The following is a 17,207-nucleotide window of genomic DNA, read 5'->3' on the forward strand; positions in this document are numbered from 1 at the left end:
AAATATGTTAATGTTTTAACAAGTACAAAATATGCTAACTAGGTGTTAATTGTGGCACGTGTCATATGGCCAACTTTAACTTAAGCCAATCAATACGGCCAAACTCCCCTTGTATTTCGTACTATAATTGTGGCAATAAAAGGAGTTTGACATCTCTATTTCCTTATTAAAGCTCGAAAGCAGAACGCTTATGCTATGCTTTCATCCTTCTTAAAAAATGACGCAATGTCAAATATGCTAATCGCAAGTCTTTAAACCTCTTTATTTTTTGATTTCCGGCCCCGATATTATATAAAGCTGGTAAGGACGTCATGAGTGATAATATTTTGAAAGTGATTCACTTGTGTCTAAACCTGGGAAGTTGACATCTACTGTATTCTCGATTTCGCCGAAAGATTTCTGAAAATCAAAAGTTGTGAACAGGTGAGTGTCGAGTGAATTTGTTTGAGCACATAGCTATACGTTCCACTGTTGGTTTGAAATTATATTATAATTTTATCCAAGAAAATTACTATTGAGTATTGATTTAATCAAAAATCGGCACGGTTCATCTGTAACAGCCTTGAATGTACTAGCTATTTGGTTAACATTTTATACTTCAAATTGATGACCATATTTAAAAAGAAACATTTTCGCACGAATACGAATTTGAAATGAAAAGTAAAATCGACGCGGGTATATTTGAGAAAGTAATAAAGTGCATTGAAGTGAAAATTGTTTCTTATTGAAGACGCTTTAGAGATTAATAAATACGCAAATGTATGCTTGGTTCAAATAATGTTCAATTTGTTCTTTCATTCTGTTTATGGTCAAAGAAAATCCCTTACAATCCTCAATAAAAATAAATCGCATTTTCGGTATCGATAGCCGATATTGGCTCAACACGTATCACAATACAAGAAGTGTTTCATAAGTGACGCGGGAGGAAGACAACAATATTCCCGATGATTTTATAGTTAATTCGACGAATGCAAAAAACGCTAGCTGTAAATATTGTATTTGCCAGTCTCGAAATTATATCAGCGTATATCAGCGAACTGTTAATTGCTACATCACATGTTGGCAAACTTCGACTAAGTTCTGAATATGTTTAAACCCACGCCTTCTCATAGGTGTGGGTAAAAATAAGGCCGTTTTGTGTTTGTCAAAAGTTCCTTCATCTTTTAACAAAGACGCGGGTATTGAAGGCGTATACAAACGACTTTACTAAGACCTATACATTCAATCGAGAGTATGTTTATCGCCATGAGTAGATCTAAGATCTTATGACAGAATTCATTCAATAAGAACGATTCATGCTGTACCTGTTGTTAGGCAACCACCACAAATTAAATTATTGCCAGCAGGGGACATATTTATGTATTGTATTGTGAAGGACTTAATTTTAGCTTCGTACTACGTTTAAATATAGCAAATTGAAAAAAATTAATGAAATGCCACGCACAAAGAATGAATAACGAGATGAATAATGAAGTCACGAAATACAGTTTAATGGACGAAATTGAGTGAAAATAAACTGTAACGGACAAAAATAAATTCGCCATCAGTCATTCGTGCAATAATATGTTTCAAATTTGATATATTTCAATGAATGCAGTCTTGTTCAACTTTGTGAGAATTTGAAATAAGGTTATTCCAAATTGACGAATAGTTTATTTTAAAATAAGTTTCCAATTGAATTTTCGAAACCAAATTGATAAAGAAATCTTTTTTCTCCTTTACACCGCGTCCCAGTTCCAAAATTGCGAAACGTTCCGAGCGAACTCGTGCCGGGCCAAAAATGAGTCAAACCTTTGAATTCGTGCACTCACTCGACCACACTTAACAACATGTAATTTTCTTGTAAAATATTGATACAAAATTGTCTTTGAGTGATAAGTATGACGTACAAACATGAACGAGATTGGATCTGGGCATCTGGCATGTAATCATTATTACCAACTCTCAAAAAAACCCACACTATATCTCCTGACGTTGATAGTTTCAGTTTATCTAATAATTTCAGTGTCGTTTATTGGCGATATCAAACATTGTTATCGGCGACAAAAAGGCAACAATAAAGCGTATTCCTACCCAAGTATAAAATGTGCTTTTAATGAAATATCAACTTCGTAGTTGTTCGTTATAAAATTCCAAATTGTAAATTCTGGGAATAGTACGTCTTCCTTTTATGAATTACGCTACGCCCGCGTGAATTCTGTATACACGTATTGAATAACTGAGAGTTAAAGTGAAAGCAAACACATCAGTTTCTTACGAATCAAAAACTTCACATTGTTTCACCACACCTAGGCTGAAGAACTCAATATGTATCGAAACTCGATTACAAATGGCATTGCCTAAAATATGTTTTCCTCCATTTCGTTTAGAACATTCTGGAAATGACGACCCCAAAACCGAAAAGAATAAAGTTGACCATTGTTGGGGACGGTGCAACAGGCAAAACATGCTTGTTGATGGTGTATAAGGAGGAAAAATTCCCGCAAGAATACGTCGCAACGGTTTTCGAAAATTACGTGAAATATTTAACGTACGAGGGTAAAGGGATAGAGCTTGTGCTATGGGATACCGCTGGACAAGAAGACTACGACAGTATACGACCTTTGTCTTACCCGGATACCGACGTAATCCTATTGTGTTATGCTATCGACCAACGAGAGAGCTTCGACAACATAATTAACAAATGGCAAGAGGAACTCAAACAATATTGTCCGAAAATTCCAATTGTTTTGGTCGGCACGAAAAAAGATTTGCGCAGCGAAATAATCACGAGTTCGGACATCGAAAACAGCAACAAAGTGGACTTTGTTTTGCGTGACGAAGGGAGGAAAATGTCGGAGTCTATTTCGGCGTCCGCATTTGTCGAGTGTTCGTCACTCACAGGGGAAGCGGTGAACGATGTTTTCGAAAGCGCCATAAAAGCAACTCTTCAGCGCAGGAAAAAGTTCAAATATCGCCTGAGAAAATACTCCTGCTTCATTCCAGTTTAATAATGTTACTTCAAAAATTTGAAATCAAGTCGAAATACAATCGTTTTTAGGTCAGCATGGCTGAACTTGAACATGGGTGTTTCGTTCAAAAGAGTTATAGCGCGCTTGCGTCTCCGTAACCCAAACCGTTGGTCCGATTGGTTTGAGAAGACATTAGTATGAGCGATGCTAAATACTCAAGAACTGTCATATGTCGCTGTTATAACATTACTTAATATATTAATAAATAATTGGGCATTACGTGACCGTCCAAAATGTGACAATTTACGTGTGATTCAGTTAATCACGACAGATACAATATCTAATATTTAAAAATCTATGATAAATAGGAGGGAATAGAGCTACAGAAAATGTACAGAATAACGAAAAAGTAGCATGTACATAGAACAATGAAAACGTGATTTATTCTATTCTTTTTTTCAATTGCTGGATGTTGATAAAGAATATGTAAAGATAAGGGGGTGCAACTTGGGCCTCGAGTCGAGGGGCGAGGACTGAATTTGCTCGGCAAAAGGGCGTGCTATTTAATTGGCCAAAGAACAGGGCCTAGTACAATTTTGTATAGTAATGCAATGAAAATGAATTTCACAAACTTTTGTCGAAAATTTCGCGAGCAATTACGCTTCACGTTCAAAAAAACTCGGTTTTCTACTTTCTCGCCGGAGTGGTTACTAAGTTTTGCCCAACAAAACTGCAAGACAAAAGGGGGAGGGGGTGGTGAGCCATCCTCACCAACCTCCGCGTTTTATGTCATTGATAAGGGACAAAAAGATTTCGAACATTTGAGCAATATATACTACATTTCTTTGCACAAATTGAGTTTATCTACAACACTATTAAACCAAGCGCCAAAACATTTGCAGAGTTTCAAAAACTTCATCCTAAAAATTGGCAATAAGAACAGATTGCAGTAGTTCCTCTCCTTCGAGACAAATGCTAACCTTGACATGGTCGATGACAGGAATTCACTCTTGTCATGTCACGTGTAAGACAAAAGATTCAGGTCGTAACAGCCATCAATCTAGTTTGAAAAAAAGTCCGTCAGTTTTGATGATGATGAGTAGGTAAATAAAACGCACACCCCATCGCTTAAAATCTTAGAAATCAAAAAATTATTTCTTCAGCAATGTTTTCAATATCATTCAAGGAGTCCTGACTCCTGACCGATAAAAATTCCTTGAAAATTGAACTGCCATTGCGTGCCTTAAGGAATGTGACGTAACAGCAAGCATGGTTTCAATCGAACCCGTGCGCATCGTAACTCGTCGGAAATGACGCTTTAAGGAAGTGACGTAACTACGATGATAAATTTGAACTTACGTCGAAATGGGTGTTTTCATCGGTCGATCCATTCTCAGAAGATACGGACTGAGTCAGGGCCCACATGTGTTGAAGCTTACTTGCGACATTCACAACACGTTCACTTTCAGTCTGTACAAGAAAGAAAACTTCTCGTTTAATTGACCACGATATTAATGGAGGTGAACGTTGTTATCAAGTCGTTTTGGTCCCAGTCTTTTTGTTGTTCACGGTGAATCCCGGGATAGTGCAAAGTTTCAAACTAACTGGCGTTTTCGCTTTTGATTACGTCGAAATCACTTCTCTTTACATCGTATACATGGTGTCCTCAAGAGACTGCAATATTCGGGGGAGGGAGGCACTTACTTTCGGCGAGCGCTTAATTTTTAGTTGTTATTTTCAGCATCAGCTGACTCTAATTAATATTTAACTCTAAATCCACGCTGTATAAACGGTATTTCTTCAGAGACTGCAATATTCGGGGGAGGGAGGCACTTACTTTCGGCGAGCGCTTAATTTTTAGTTGTTATTTTCAGCATCAGCTGACTCTAATTAATATTTAACTCTAAATCCACGCTGTATAAACGGTATTTTTCAATGCGTTTAAAGTTGTGTAAGGTTGCAGTAGTTGATAAAATCTACATGAATGTTTTATTTGGATAATGAAGTATAAATGAATTATTTTGTAAAGCTTTCAGTTATTAAAGAGGGCGGTAACTTTCGAGAAGTCGGTTAATTTCGCCGCGGCAGATACTTCCTGGGGATACTTTGAGACGCTAAGGTGTTCTATTTTAAGTTCATGTACTTTGAGGAAACATCAATCACTACTTTAAAGTATATTACCGCTATTAAAATCTCATTTGTTTTCGATTGACGTATTTACTGTTGCAGTGAAAAATTTAACCCACGCATCACAAAGTATATTTATTGATTTAATAATTAAAAAACCGATTTGATGGTTTCATAACATACTATATCGCAGGCTTAAAAAAATATATTAAATAATTCAGCGTTTTCATTAGGAGTCCTCATAGCAAGCTGTACTACAAAAATAGGCGTCTGCATCCAAAAATTCTCAAAAGTCACATTTTATATTTTGTACATCGATAACAATATTGAAAATGGGTAGTCTTCTACAGAATATTTCTAAACTGGAAAACGATTCGCTTGCTTTTTATCACTTTAACAATTTCTTAAAGTTTCATCACATTTCACTACCGGATGACAACTTGAAATTTCCTTCACTACGTCACTAAGTTCAAAGACAAATAAAACTGCTATATATTATTTGATTTTTCGTACGATTTGTATAGCAATAAATAAAAAAATATCCTCTACTCTTCTATATTATTTTCAGACTGATAAGCGAACAAGCGGCTGTCTGAGGCAAAATAGGCGGCGGTAAACAACCACTGACCGCTTCTTATAGAAAAATTGTAGTTATTAGATGAAGTTGAGCATGATGCCCAGAATTATCTACGAAGATGTGGGCGTTATTAACCGAAGAATTAGGCTGACGTAGGCGGTTGAAGTGTAACGAGTCAGGTTGACACGACTCTTTAACTACATTACCAATGCTGTAAAAAATAATCTAGAAACATCAAATTGTGGAAAGTGCTGTTTAACTTTCTATTTTATCGCAATTATTCATTCACAAGAGATTGAGTTATTCATGATTTTCAAGAAATAAAAATTATGCCAAACAGACAAATTTAAACAAACGTTTCAACATTCCTTTCAAAACAATTCATGATTGATTTTCAAGTTCTCAGTGGTTGATTGATTCGATCGGTTGAGCTCAGATCGGTTTGCACAGGCTAATGGAAACAAAGCTATAGACCAATCAGCGCATGCGTTTTATTGCTTTTATTTTATAATACCTTATCATCATCAACAGAGATATCTTCGACGTTTGAGGCAAGAACATTCGCCAAGCAACTGCTTACCTAAAAAAGAAATCGAATTGCTTACAGTGATGTTGTCATGGAGGGAGCTGAGGGGAACGTGTCCCCCCCTCCCCAGTTATTCCAAGACCAATTTTGAAAAAAATTGAAGGAAAAAATGCAATGAGTCCAATTTAGTCGTATCAATGATTTAGAACCCATTCCTCTAGATATCTAACTACCGTGTTAAGGTGAGACTGGGAGAGACGCCATCTTGAAAGGTGGCAAAAAGCAAAACTCAAAATGAAAAGTAAGCTAAAAGAAGATTTAAAAACCCAATACTATCAAGCACTTTAAAACTTACACCTACACCATCAACTCTGCAACTGTATACAAACACACGAAAAGTGGATATTAATCGTAAACAACGTCAGTTTTGCCACCTTTCAAGATGGCGGCTTGCCTCAAGAATTTTGGCGGAGTCAGATATCTAGTAGATTGGGCTCTAGGTCATTGAGTTGTATACAGTCATATGACAAAAATAGTACAGTAAAAAGCAGCCTTCATGCACAATTGTCTATAAGATTGCATTGAAACATGTAACAGAAAGTTACCCATCTAAAAACGTGTGGCTTTAAGATGATTATAAAAACTGTCTCAAAGCAATAGCGTTTAAAGAACATACAATCAAACATTTTCAAGGGGGCATGCTTTCAAACCACCATTAAGGTCTTGGCGGTAGCTTCGTCCCCCTTAGTCTGAAGCAGCTTGCGACGGCACTCATTGCTTATCGATAGTACATATATATGTATATGCAAACGAAGCATATCAACATCTAATTATGAATAAATCAATGAGATCAACTATCATATTCTAAACAAGTATGTCAAACTGAGGGGAACCCTCTTGATTTGATGAAATGCACAAAAGACAAGCTACTGGAAAAACACTACGAAGAGATACAATCTGATGTTTATGAAGTCGTCCCTCATTAGAGTGCCATCGCATGTGATAAAATAAAGGGGACTATGACTTGTACTCTTCGGTACAGTTTGTGTATTTTCACCGCAATCTAAACATATGGCTCAGTTTCTTTACTGCAACATAGTCTAAACATGTGTCAATTTCTCTTCATTGCGCCAAAGTCTGAAATAGTGACCCATTCTCTACATTCGTATGGTCCAGCGTCTTTATAGGCAAGGTCGGATCAATGCTACTTTGATAGGAGGGGTGCAGATTTTTCAAGGTGTGTGCATCATTGTCCTAGCTTAAGATGCCAGAACCTCCGGCTATTGTAGATTTATAGGTTTATAGATGAATGAACCTTGCGTGATGAAAGTGTTAATAGCTTTTTACATAATTTATAGCAGTTCTAAAGCTGTACCATCTACAAAACTTCATAAATTATGTATGCAAATATTGTCAACGACGAGTGAGACACGAATACAACAGTTTCTTTCAAACATGACCAACAAGGGACAAAAAGTAAAGGGCCAACGGAGTTGACATGACAAAGTAACAGGTTACTTCACACGTGACACACAATGGAAGAGACAATAAAGAGCAAACGGAGTTGACATGACAAAGTAACAGGTTACTTCACACGTGACAAACAATGGAAGAGACAATTGTTACGTGCGTGGTCCCTAAAGAATAACTATTAATTTTGGTCCTATTTCCACACGCAACAAAGATAGTGTGAACCAGTTATATTTCTCAAACAATTTATTAATCAACGCGTAAATATTAAAGTAGATAAGTGTCTTAATAATAATATCAATAAGTATGAGTAAAACCTATCTCCTCTGTCTGAGTACAACCGTGAGTCATTGTTCTTGAGCGTTCGTGAGTCCAACAATGACTCACAATAGTTTTCCAATAGATTAAAGGCACAGAAGCCAAAAGATAGTTATGGCACAGAAGCCAAGATAGTTATCTGGTAGATTGTAGCTTGTCAACCTACTTCGGTAGGCTATGCCTCCTAAGTGCGTTGGAGGTTGTCCTCGTAGGTTGTACTCAGTGGTCTAAACTACTGATATATATATAATATCTAATGGGAAGTATTGTGGTTTTGTGACCTACATCCCATACGCAATACAGTATGTTACAGCAAGATGTAGTTAACCACAATAACAACAAATGCGGTTGCGGTTCTAAAATATGTTTACGCATGTAAGCAAGCTTCTAGCGCATGCAAGCAAGCTTCTAGATTATGTCCTAATTAGTAATATATGAAATTATAATATGATATAATAATGATATTACATGATAGTAGTTGCTATCATGTAACAACAATAAAGAGCAAACGGAGTTGACATGACAAAGTAACAGGTTACTTCACACGTGACACACAATGGAAGAGACAATAAAGAGCAAACGGAGTTGACATGACAAAGTAACAGGATACTTCGCGTTTAGTAATTTATTTCAACTTTCATGTTTGCATGAAAACACTCATGGCAGTAACTCAATTGCAAATAGTGTTGGTATAAAATATGTAATTGCCTTTATTAAGTTTCACTTTTTACTCAGTTTTACTGTACTTCCTAGCCTCCGAAACTACTATAATAACAGTTTACAGTATGTAATACCATTTTAGAATTTTTCTTTAGGGGAATCGGGAGAATTGAAGGGGTGTGCACCCCCTGAACCCACAAGAAAATCAGCCCTTGTTTACTGGGCCCTGGACTTACGTGCCCCAGTCTTCTTATTGTGTCAGGTCTCTTTATTGTACCCTTGACTTATGTGCCCCAGTCTCTATTTTGCCACTTATCTTAAATGAGTCGCAACATGTTTACTTTCACCCATGTCCGACCATCATTACATTAATCTCCTCATTTTGCTTTGTTTTCTTTCTACTCCAACATTTAGCAATCGAACAGGTAGATACTGAACCAAAATTTTAGAAAATGGCATATTTGACAACAACATCAACATTGCCCTGTATAATAGCCTTGTACTAATGATATAATGATATTCATTATATTCAGACATTTATCAAAGCTGCACTGTTGTATAGTCTGAAGAGATTACTCGGAAGCATTGTTTATAGGTATGAAGGAACAGTACTCGGAGCGAGGCGGTTATAACTGTTATTCACGACTGTTCGTAAAAAGAGATGAAAACGACCTTTTTCACTGCAAAATCGGATGCCAAAAAAGCAAAAGTTTACATCAGAAGGTGGAATACTCGCGGTGTAACTGAACAAATTATGTCTAAAAAAATACTGGACCCGCATAAATTATGTGTTCACTGAAATTATTATGAAAAAGAATGTCCAAACATTCACAACAGTTTAAGAATAAACTTGACAGTTCTGTGTCTCTGCGATGTCATAAGGTTTATACAATATCAGTTAAAATACTGTCATACACTGATTTTCGTGTTCAGTTTTTGGGGGACACACTGTATAGGCTGTTCCACTGTTGCAGCATATCAGAGTATTGATAAATAAAGAGTAAGTCGACATACTGAAACTGTAGAAAAAATAGCTAGATTAGGGCTTAGTTACGATATTTCTGGTCATTACAGTTGGTTTTAAATAGTTGCTAATGACTGTACAATGGTTTTAATTGTTTATTTACGATTTTCAATCCAATGACCCAATAACACGCGCTGCAAGTGTTTCAATTTGATCTACAAGAGTCGTTACCAGACGCATAATAAATACACAAGATTCAATAGGAAAAATCAATAGACCTAGCAACAGATCTCGCGTGAAAAGTAGTCTAACAACAAGTCATAATCAGTCTTGTAAGCATGTCATATCTTTAATAAAATCGAGAGTGAAGTACACGAGTCAGCATGTGAGCAGAAAGTGAAAATGCAAAGCATCCGATAAGATGAGCAGAAATGAAAAGTTTTTGTTGTTTTCATTGGTGTACACTGTTGTTTACAATGGTGAATTCTGATTATCATCTCACACAACAATATCCAAAAGATTAGGTTTGTCATATTCAACATACCTCATAACTATAAACGCCGATCGTAAATGTGACGCCTTTTAGTGACGCCGTGGGCAAAAGGGGCATGCCAATAACATTCCCCTATGCGATCAGAAGGGGTTTTATGCGGGGTGAGGGTGCTTACCCCTGTAGGCAATTGTCAAAAGGAGCGCATAGAGGGGGTGCAAATTGCAAATAAAAAACAAAATCCATCCTACAAAGCCTTTATTGACTATATCATTTGAGTTTATTGACTGTCAATAATATTATGATTAAAAGGCGTCAAGATATTTATTTTGTTGACAAAAACGGGAACTAGCACCCATCTTTAACAATGAGTAGGTAAATAAATAATTGATTTATAACCGCTGAACGTTAGTTGATCACTAAGCCAAGCACCTACTTAAAAAATTCTCGCTCTATCCACCACTGTATCCGATTTATTACGTACCTTGCGCGGGGGGTAAAATCTTAGATCTTCTATGGAAAAATCCAGCCAATGTGGAGAGGGTTGCCTGAGAAGAAGACGAACCATATTTGCTTTTCGTATGGGACATAACATCATATCTGATTTTACGGTGAAAACACTCTGACTTCCTTCCTCGCAGTGAGCTGATGGCATCAAAATGTGATTTTTTAAACAAACTTTCCACGATCCATCTGGAATTATTTAAAATGATCATTTTCGCATTTCGAACATAGATTTTGGAATCAAATAAAAATTTTACCATTCAATTGATGGCACTCTAAAGCGGAGGTGGAAAATTTTTTCGACGACAAGAGAAGAAAAAAATTCTGCCATTTATTAAAAAATCAATTTTTCTTTACTTCTGACACCTGTAATATGCATCTAAATCTACCAATGGCAGCTTCCTTTCTTTAAAGTATTAACGACAGCAAATTTTTCCATTGTGTTTTTTAATTGTTTTCCTCGATTTGCGAATGACATCGTTATTGCATCATACTGCATAATTTGCATTACGAAAAACTAGTTTTCGTCGACAATTACCATTAAAATATCTATCTTTGGCATCTTGACAAGTATTCATCAACACATGTAACCATGAAATTGTTGTAGTTGCGCTTAAAACGTTCTAACGATGTAGTACAAATTGATGATCTTTAAAATGTCATTATGCTCTGTGACGTCATAACGATGTCATTTTCATAAAGAAAATCGTTAAAAATCTCTAGAAAAAAGTACATTAAGTGAATTCTTCTCAAGAGCTTATAAGGTCATTGTATTACAATAAAACAAATTAGCTATCAATTTTCATTTTCTTCATGATTTAAAATTGTTTCAATGAGGATATGCAATATGTCAGGTACATGAATCCTAATCTCCATCAAAGGAACAGTTTTGGTGCCCAGGCAACCCCTGAGTCATACCAGTTAACACCTAACCATCCAAATGGTAAGTAGAGTAAACTAGGTGTTAAAAAATAGCAAATGTCATGGTGAATGGTAAAAGATAATAACACAACAATTCTTAAAAGTTGTGTTATTTGTGTTATTATCTTGTAATATATGGTGTTATTATCTTTGATCAATCACCATGATAATTGATATTTTTAAAACATTTTTTAATTTGTCACCACGACAAAGTCTCTATCTTTGTGAGTTAATGGCACATACCTGATGATTTGTATTTTACACTAATGGATGCTGTGTAGTTGTTTTGGAATGAAAAATATCCAATCTGGTAAAATAAAAATCAAAAGTGGATTCTAGAATGCAAAAAAATAAACAGAAATGTTGATTAAACACTGCATTTATTGAAGTCAAAGGAGAAAACCTCACCAAAAATTTCTGTGTTCTGTTGTCTGGCACTGACCTTAGTTTCTGGACACTTCTTCTCACCCCCCCCCCATAAAAATGTGCATCTCTGAATGATTTACGTCTGAAACTTAAATTGATAAGATATTTATTCATTTCCCATTCATTTTTTTGATGCTAAGAATTGTTTTGTTAGCTTAATTTACCAATGCACCACAAAACAGAAACAAAACAAGTGGTAAATGCTATGACATGCTACAAGTCTTAAGGTTGTAGTAAAAATAACAGAAATGTAGCCAGTATTTCATAAAAATCTGTTTACTAATATCTTTACTGTTACTTTAGTTTAACTTTGAACTAATTGATTCTTGAAGTCTTAGAAAGCACCACACCAGTATTTTATGTCCTATGCTGAAACAAACATGTTCAATTCACCACATTCTTTATCACATACTGCAATCTTGTCCATTCTCTTGTCATGTCAAATGATTCCATCCCATACACAAAAATTCAACAAATGTGCAAAACATTTATCCAAATTTTTTCCCACCACATTTACTCCTTGGCCCCATGATTCCTAAACTTAAAAGTGCACATCTCCGAAAACTTTTTAGGGGTACACGTTAGTACAATTTGAGTGTGTGCTACACTCCCAGCTTTGGTGAAACACAAAAAGTAGCTCAAGAATTTTATACAAGATAAAAAATATCTGTCCAGCCAAAAATGTTGACTTTTTATCAAATAAAGAAACAACAAAGTCAGTCCAACAATGCGCACCCCAATTTTTTTCTTCAATGGGGGAGGGGGGGAGGGGTATTTTTGGATTTTAGAACCAGCTTTTGTTGTATCTATCTGTATTTGATAAAAAAGCCCACAATTTTAGTACAACTCAGACAAACTTCAGCGGCTGTAATTATTCACGCTTGCCTCAAAATAACATTCCTTACCTCAACTGGTTGCTCTTGCAGAAACAACACGTCTCTAACACAGCAACCAGACTTAAATTCAACTGTAGGACTCCCCACACGTAAAAATATTGGTTTCTTCAGAGTATACTCAAGGAAATCCTCCCTTTCCACATTTTCCATTACTCCATAGAGCTGAATAACATCCTAAGAAGAAATATTTCTGTCACTAGTCAAATATTTCCTCTCACTTTTTACAGTAAACAAAATTTTCACTGTCGCAAATTAATCGCGTTTTCTTTCCGAATATTTTTACCGGAAAAAATTGAAACTTGCTGTTTCCTAGCAACGGATACACAACTTCATCGATAAAAGTAAGACAATAAGTAAAGTGGAACAGTTGTTTCTTTTGAAAAGTAAGATAGACAACTAAATTTCTCATTGCTCTTGATGAATTCTAAAGGTTCACGTGTAAGTAAAATCGCTGTTTTGGAAAAACATTAAAAAATACTCGAAAATTCAACGAAATTGATGGTATTCATAAACAAAATTAAATGACGGACTAAGTGATTTCTCATTTTCCCTTCCTCTTGTAGACAAGTGAACTCGAAGCGACGAAACCTGGTAATGGAGCTAGAACTTCTAATTACTATCGCACTCAAAATATTCCTCAACGCTTCGACAATCCCGGTAAATGCTTATCTCTCTTTCCGTTTTCTATAGTCTTCGGCCTGAATGACGCGGAGGCTATTACAAATGCACGCGAAGCAGTAAATAACTCAGGCAATCCCGTCTTTTCATGTTTGACAAATATAAATGCAACTGACGTGGCTGCGACGCCTGTTTTGACGGCAAGTGAAGGTGTGTACTGGGCAGTTTTCGACCATATTCATACTGTATGTGACGTGTGAAACAGAGATTGAGAATCCGTAGAGCTGGTGAATCTAATCTATGATCTATCTACTGTGTGTAGCGTCAATCGTATGTGCGAGAGGGCAGTCGACTTCGACTATCTTCAGGGTTTATATAATAAGATGACGTTAGGTACTGGCTAATTCATTTGACCGTGTAGTGGTTTTAGTACCAGATTAGAATTCATGTCCATCACACCCTTATCTGATCAGTGACAAATCTATACCTAATGGACATAGTATGGTAGTAAAAGAAAGGAGAAATGGATTTTACTCATCAACTCGACTAATTCAGATTTCCAAATTGCTAAATGTATAAATGTCCTTACATTCTGTAGCTCTATTGACGTGTATCTCCTGTGATGTAATGTCACACATGTATTGTGACATAGTATTGTCGTTTACTCTGGTATAAAATACAAATCAGGAGTTTGAATTTACATATGCATATTCTAACAAAACACATAGCTTGTCGGGGAGATACTATACGAATCGCGCGTAAAATTCTACTGTTACAATTGATGTGGCAATTGACGAAAATTTGAGTTTGAAGTGCCTTCCTTTGAAGCACTACCAGTCTTTCACAACACTTTGTGCCTTTCATACCTTAACGTGCCCGTAAATCTTGCGCTGCTTGATTCGCCTATCGACAAAAAAATCATCCGTCCCAGGTCCCTTAGCTGAAATCTTTTCGCATACAACGTTATGAATAACCACCATTCCCTCTTTTTGATAAGAGTCACTGCGTTCCGCTCAAAGCGAGAAGCCTTACATAACATACAACATGCAAAATAATCATAATTTTCTGAACGCGAGCATTTCTTATTCAATTTTCAGACGTATTTCAAGGCTACAACACCAAGAAGCAACACCCAATGTACATGACGAGTTCCATGGATTATGGGTATTTGTTTTTCTTATTATTATTTTTCATGAACATGGACTGATAATCGCCCTGATACAACTAATGCTAAATTAGTAGACTTGATTTTAGTGTTGAGTATGTCGAGTTTTGGAACTCTCTCCTTGTGACTATTAAAGTGCGTATATCAGGGTCAGGGAAATGACTCCTTCAGATAGTCAAATTGATTTTACGAACATTAGCAATACATTTGATAAGTCGAAAATTTTAGCTTCAAGGACTTATCGGGCGTGGGAGAAGATGAAGTCCGCGCCGGTAGTGACGTAAAAGGAGAACACGTGTGTTGAAGATATTGCGTTCATGATGCAGGTTTATAGCAAATAAAAAGTTAAAAAGTAAAAATGTTCTGACCACAGATCTCATTCAGACGCTATTTCCTCTTAAAACTCCATAATACTATACGGTGTTTATAGGTACTTTACCAAACGATCGTGTTTTTCTTTTTACGTCACTTCCAGTGTTGAGGCAGCTACTTCTAGGCCCAAAAAGCCCATGAAGATGAAATTTTCAACCCATCAAACTTTTAGCAAATGTTCTTAAAATCGATACCTCTATCTAATGATGTTATTTCCCAGGTATTTTCACGTGCCATGTTTTTTTTCCTTTCCAATTTTTCAACAACGAACTAGGTCGTTAAATTCGTTCTCCATAACTATACTAATTCACATTTGTCGGTTAAATTCGTCTTCTCCCAACTACTAATTCTCACATGTGCATTTTAAATTCGTCTTCTCCCAACTACTAATTCACACATGTGCATTTTAAATTCGTCTTCTCCCAACTACTAATTCACACATGTGCATTTTAAATTCGTCTTCTCCCAACTACTAATTCTCACATGTACATTTTAAATTCGTCTTCTCCCAACTACTAATTCACACATGTGCATTTTAAATTCGTCTTCTCCCAACTACTAATTCACATGTGCATTTTAAATTCGTCTTCTCCCAACTACTAATTCACACATGTGCATTTTAAATTCGTCTTCTCCCAACTACTAATTCACACAAGTGCGTTTTAAATTCGTCGTCTCCAACTACAAATGCACACATGTGCATTTTAAATTCGTCTTCTCCCAACTACTAATTCTCACATGTGCATTTTAAATTCGTCTTCTCCCAACTACTAATTCACACAAGTGTGTTTTAAATTCGTCGTCTCCAACTACAAATGCACACGTGTCATTTAATAGTTCATTTCGTCTTCTCCCAACTACTAATTCTCACATGTGCATTTTAAATTCGTCTTCTCCCAACGACTAATTCTCACATGTGCATTTTAAATTCGTCTTCTCCCAACTACTAATTCACACAAGTGCGTTTAAATTCGTCTTCTCCCAACTACTAATTCACACAAGTGCGTTTTAATTTCGTCTTCTTCCAACTACTAATTCACACAAGTGCGTTTTAAATTATTCTTCTCCAACTACAAATTCACACGTGTCATTTGTTAATTCATTACGTCTTCTCCCAACGACTAATTCACATGCATGTGTTAATTTCGTCTTCTCCCAACTACTAATTCACACATGTACATTTTAAATTCGTCTTCTCTCAACTACTAATTCACACAAGTGCGTTTTAAATTCGTCGTCTCTAACTACAAATGCACACGTGTCATTTGTTAGTTCATTTCGTCGTCTCCAACTACAAATTCACACGTGTCATTTGTTAGTTCATTTCGTCTTCTCCAACTACTAATTCACATGCATGTGTTAATTTCGTCTTCTCTAACAACTATGTACTTCACATGTGTGTCTACTTCTCTCGTTCCAGTTCACGACAGCCCACGGTACATACAATGCCGACGATGTTTCATGCCAAAAATCAGAAGTTCTCCGCGCATCTCAGCAAATGTGGAATGTATAGAGACCATTCTCTAAACACGGCCATGGACAAGAGTACAGTTTGACCGTCTTACACACAATAATTTCTGTAAATATAATTTCTAATGCAGTCAGTTAGATACAAGTGATGGAAAAATGTATGTACACACAATGCAAGTTTCAAAAAATGATACGTGTCAAGAAGTTGAGTAGTTCAATATATGTCCAGAAAAGATGGAGAGCTAAAATTTAATGCGTTCTTTTATTTACTTTGGAGAAGAGCTGTTGATAAAAAGATTAAAAACTAATGATATGAGAATTGCAAAAGTCGTTTCGTTCAATTGAGATCGTTGAATTTGACGCAATCTTTTTGGAATTTACCACAAGATTTCTCAGTTGAGTAACGTCGGACAAACAAGTTACAAAAAGATGTTGTTTATATTTGCAATCCACTCCCTTCCCAGTCTCTCGGACGTTACTCTCGACCACTCTCGACCCCTGCCTTAAGGAGGCTCCCTACAGTTCACTTGAAATTCGGGTGTTTCAGGTAACTTTCACTTACAACATTATTTTGATCAAACACACTCAAACATTGGAAATATGATATGCGGGAGTATTCAAGAATGCCAGTAAGGTCTAAAGATGCTTGAATGGGATAACTGTTTGCGTTGTTATGAAAACCATGTCTCATTTTCTTTAAGAATTTTTTGTCAAGTTTTAAAAGAATTGACCGTATCTTTTTTTGGTTGGTG

At 36.1% G+C, this 17,207-nt stretch overlaps 3 protein-coding genes across 5 annotated transcripts; 2 read left to right on the top strand and 1 right to left on the bottom strand.

Annotated features, from left to right (window-relative positions):
- The first annotated feature begins 279 nt into the window (after positions 1–279).
- Positions 280–3,413, top strand: LOC124434392 (ras-like GTP-binding protein Rho1). Its single transcript, XM_046984285.1, has 2 exons — positions 280–423; positions 2,370–3,413. Exon 2 carries the CDS (start codon positions 2,382–2,384, stop codon positions 2,988–2,990), a length of 609 nt encoding a protein of 202 aa, XP_046840241.1. The 5' UTR covers positions 280–423; positions 2,370–2,381; the 3' UTR covers positions 2,991–3,413.
- A 358-nt stretch (positions 3,414–3,771) lies between these two features.
- LOC124434391 (nicolin-1-like) lies at positions 3,772–13,072 on the bottom strand. Of its 2 annotated transcripts, XM_046984283.1 has the most exons (6): positions 12,840–13,072; positions 11,752–11,815; positions 10,568–10,776; positions 6,170–6,235; positions 4,311–4,421; positions 3,772–4,011 (listed from the first exon to the last, which is right to left on the bottom strand). In XM_046984283.1, the coding sequence occupies exons 1-6, from the start codon at positions 12,978–12,980 to the stop codon at positions 3,970–3,972; spliced, it is 633 nt and encodes a 210-aa protein (XP_046840239.1). In that variant the 5' UTR covers positions 12,981–13,072; the 3' UTR covers positions 3,772–3,969. The 2 variants fall into 2 exon arrangements, with proteins under 2 accessions (XP_046840239.1, XP_046840240.1); XM_046984284.1 differs by lacking the exon at positions 4,311–4,421.
- Positions 13,073–13,158: 86 nt separating this feature from the next.
- Positions 13,159–16,703, top strand: LOC124434429 (UPF0691 protein C9orf116 homolog). 2 transcript variants are annotated; one of them, XM_046984322.1, is made up of 5 exons: positions 13,159–13,268; positions 13,394–13,421; positions 13,521–13,658; positions 14,546–14,612; positions 16,406–16,703. In XM_046984322.1, the coding sequence occupies exons 1-5, from the start codon at positions 13,248–13,250 to the stop codon at positions 16,539–16,541; spliced, it is 390 nt and encodes a 129-aa protein (XP_046840278.1). In that variant the 5' UTR covers positions 13,159–13,247; the 3' UTR covers positions 16,542–16,703. The 2 variants fall into 2 exon arrangements, with proteins under 2 accessions (XP_046840278.1, XP_046840279.1); XM_046984323.1 differs by lacking the exon at positions 13,521–13,658 and having other exon boundaries at positions 13,394–13,487.
- Positions 16,704–17,207: the final 504 nt, after the last annotated feature.

This window comes from Xenia sp. Carnegie-2017, unplaced genomic scaffold (genome assembly GCF_021976095.1).
Source record: "Xenia sp. Carnegie-2017 unplaced genomic scaffold, XeniaSp_v1 HiC_scaffold_14, whole genome shotgun sequence".
Lineage (NCBI taxonomy): Eukaryota > Metazoa > Cnidaria > Anthozoa > Malacalcyonacea > Xeniidae > Xenia > Xenia sp. Carnegie-2017.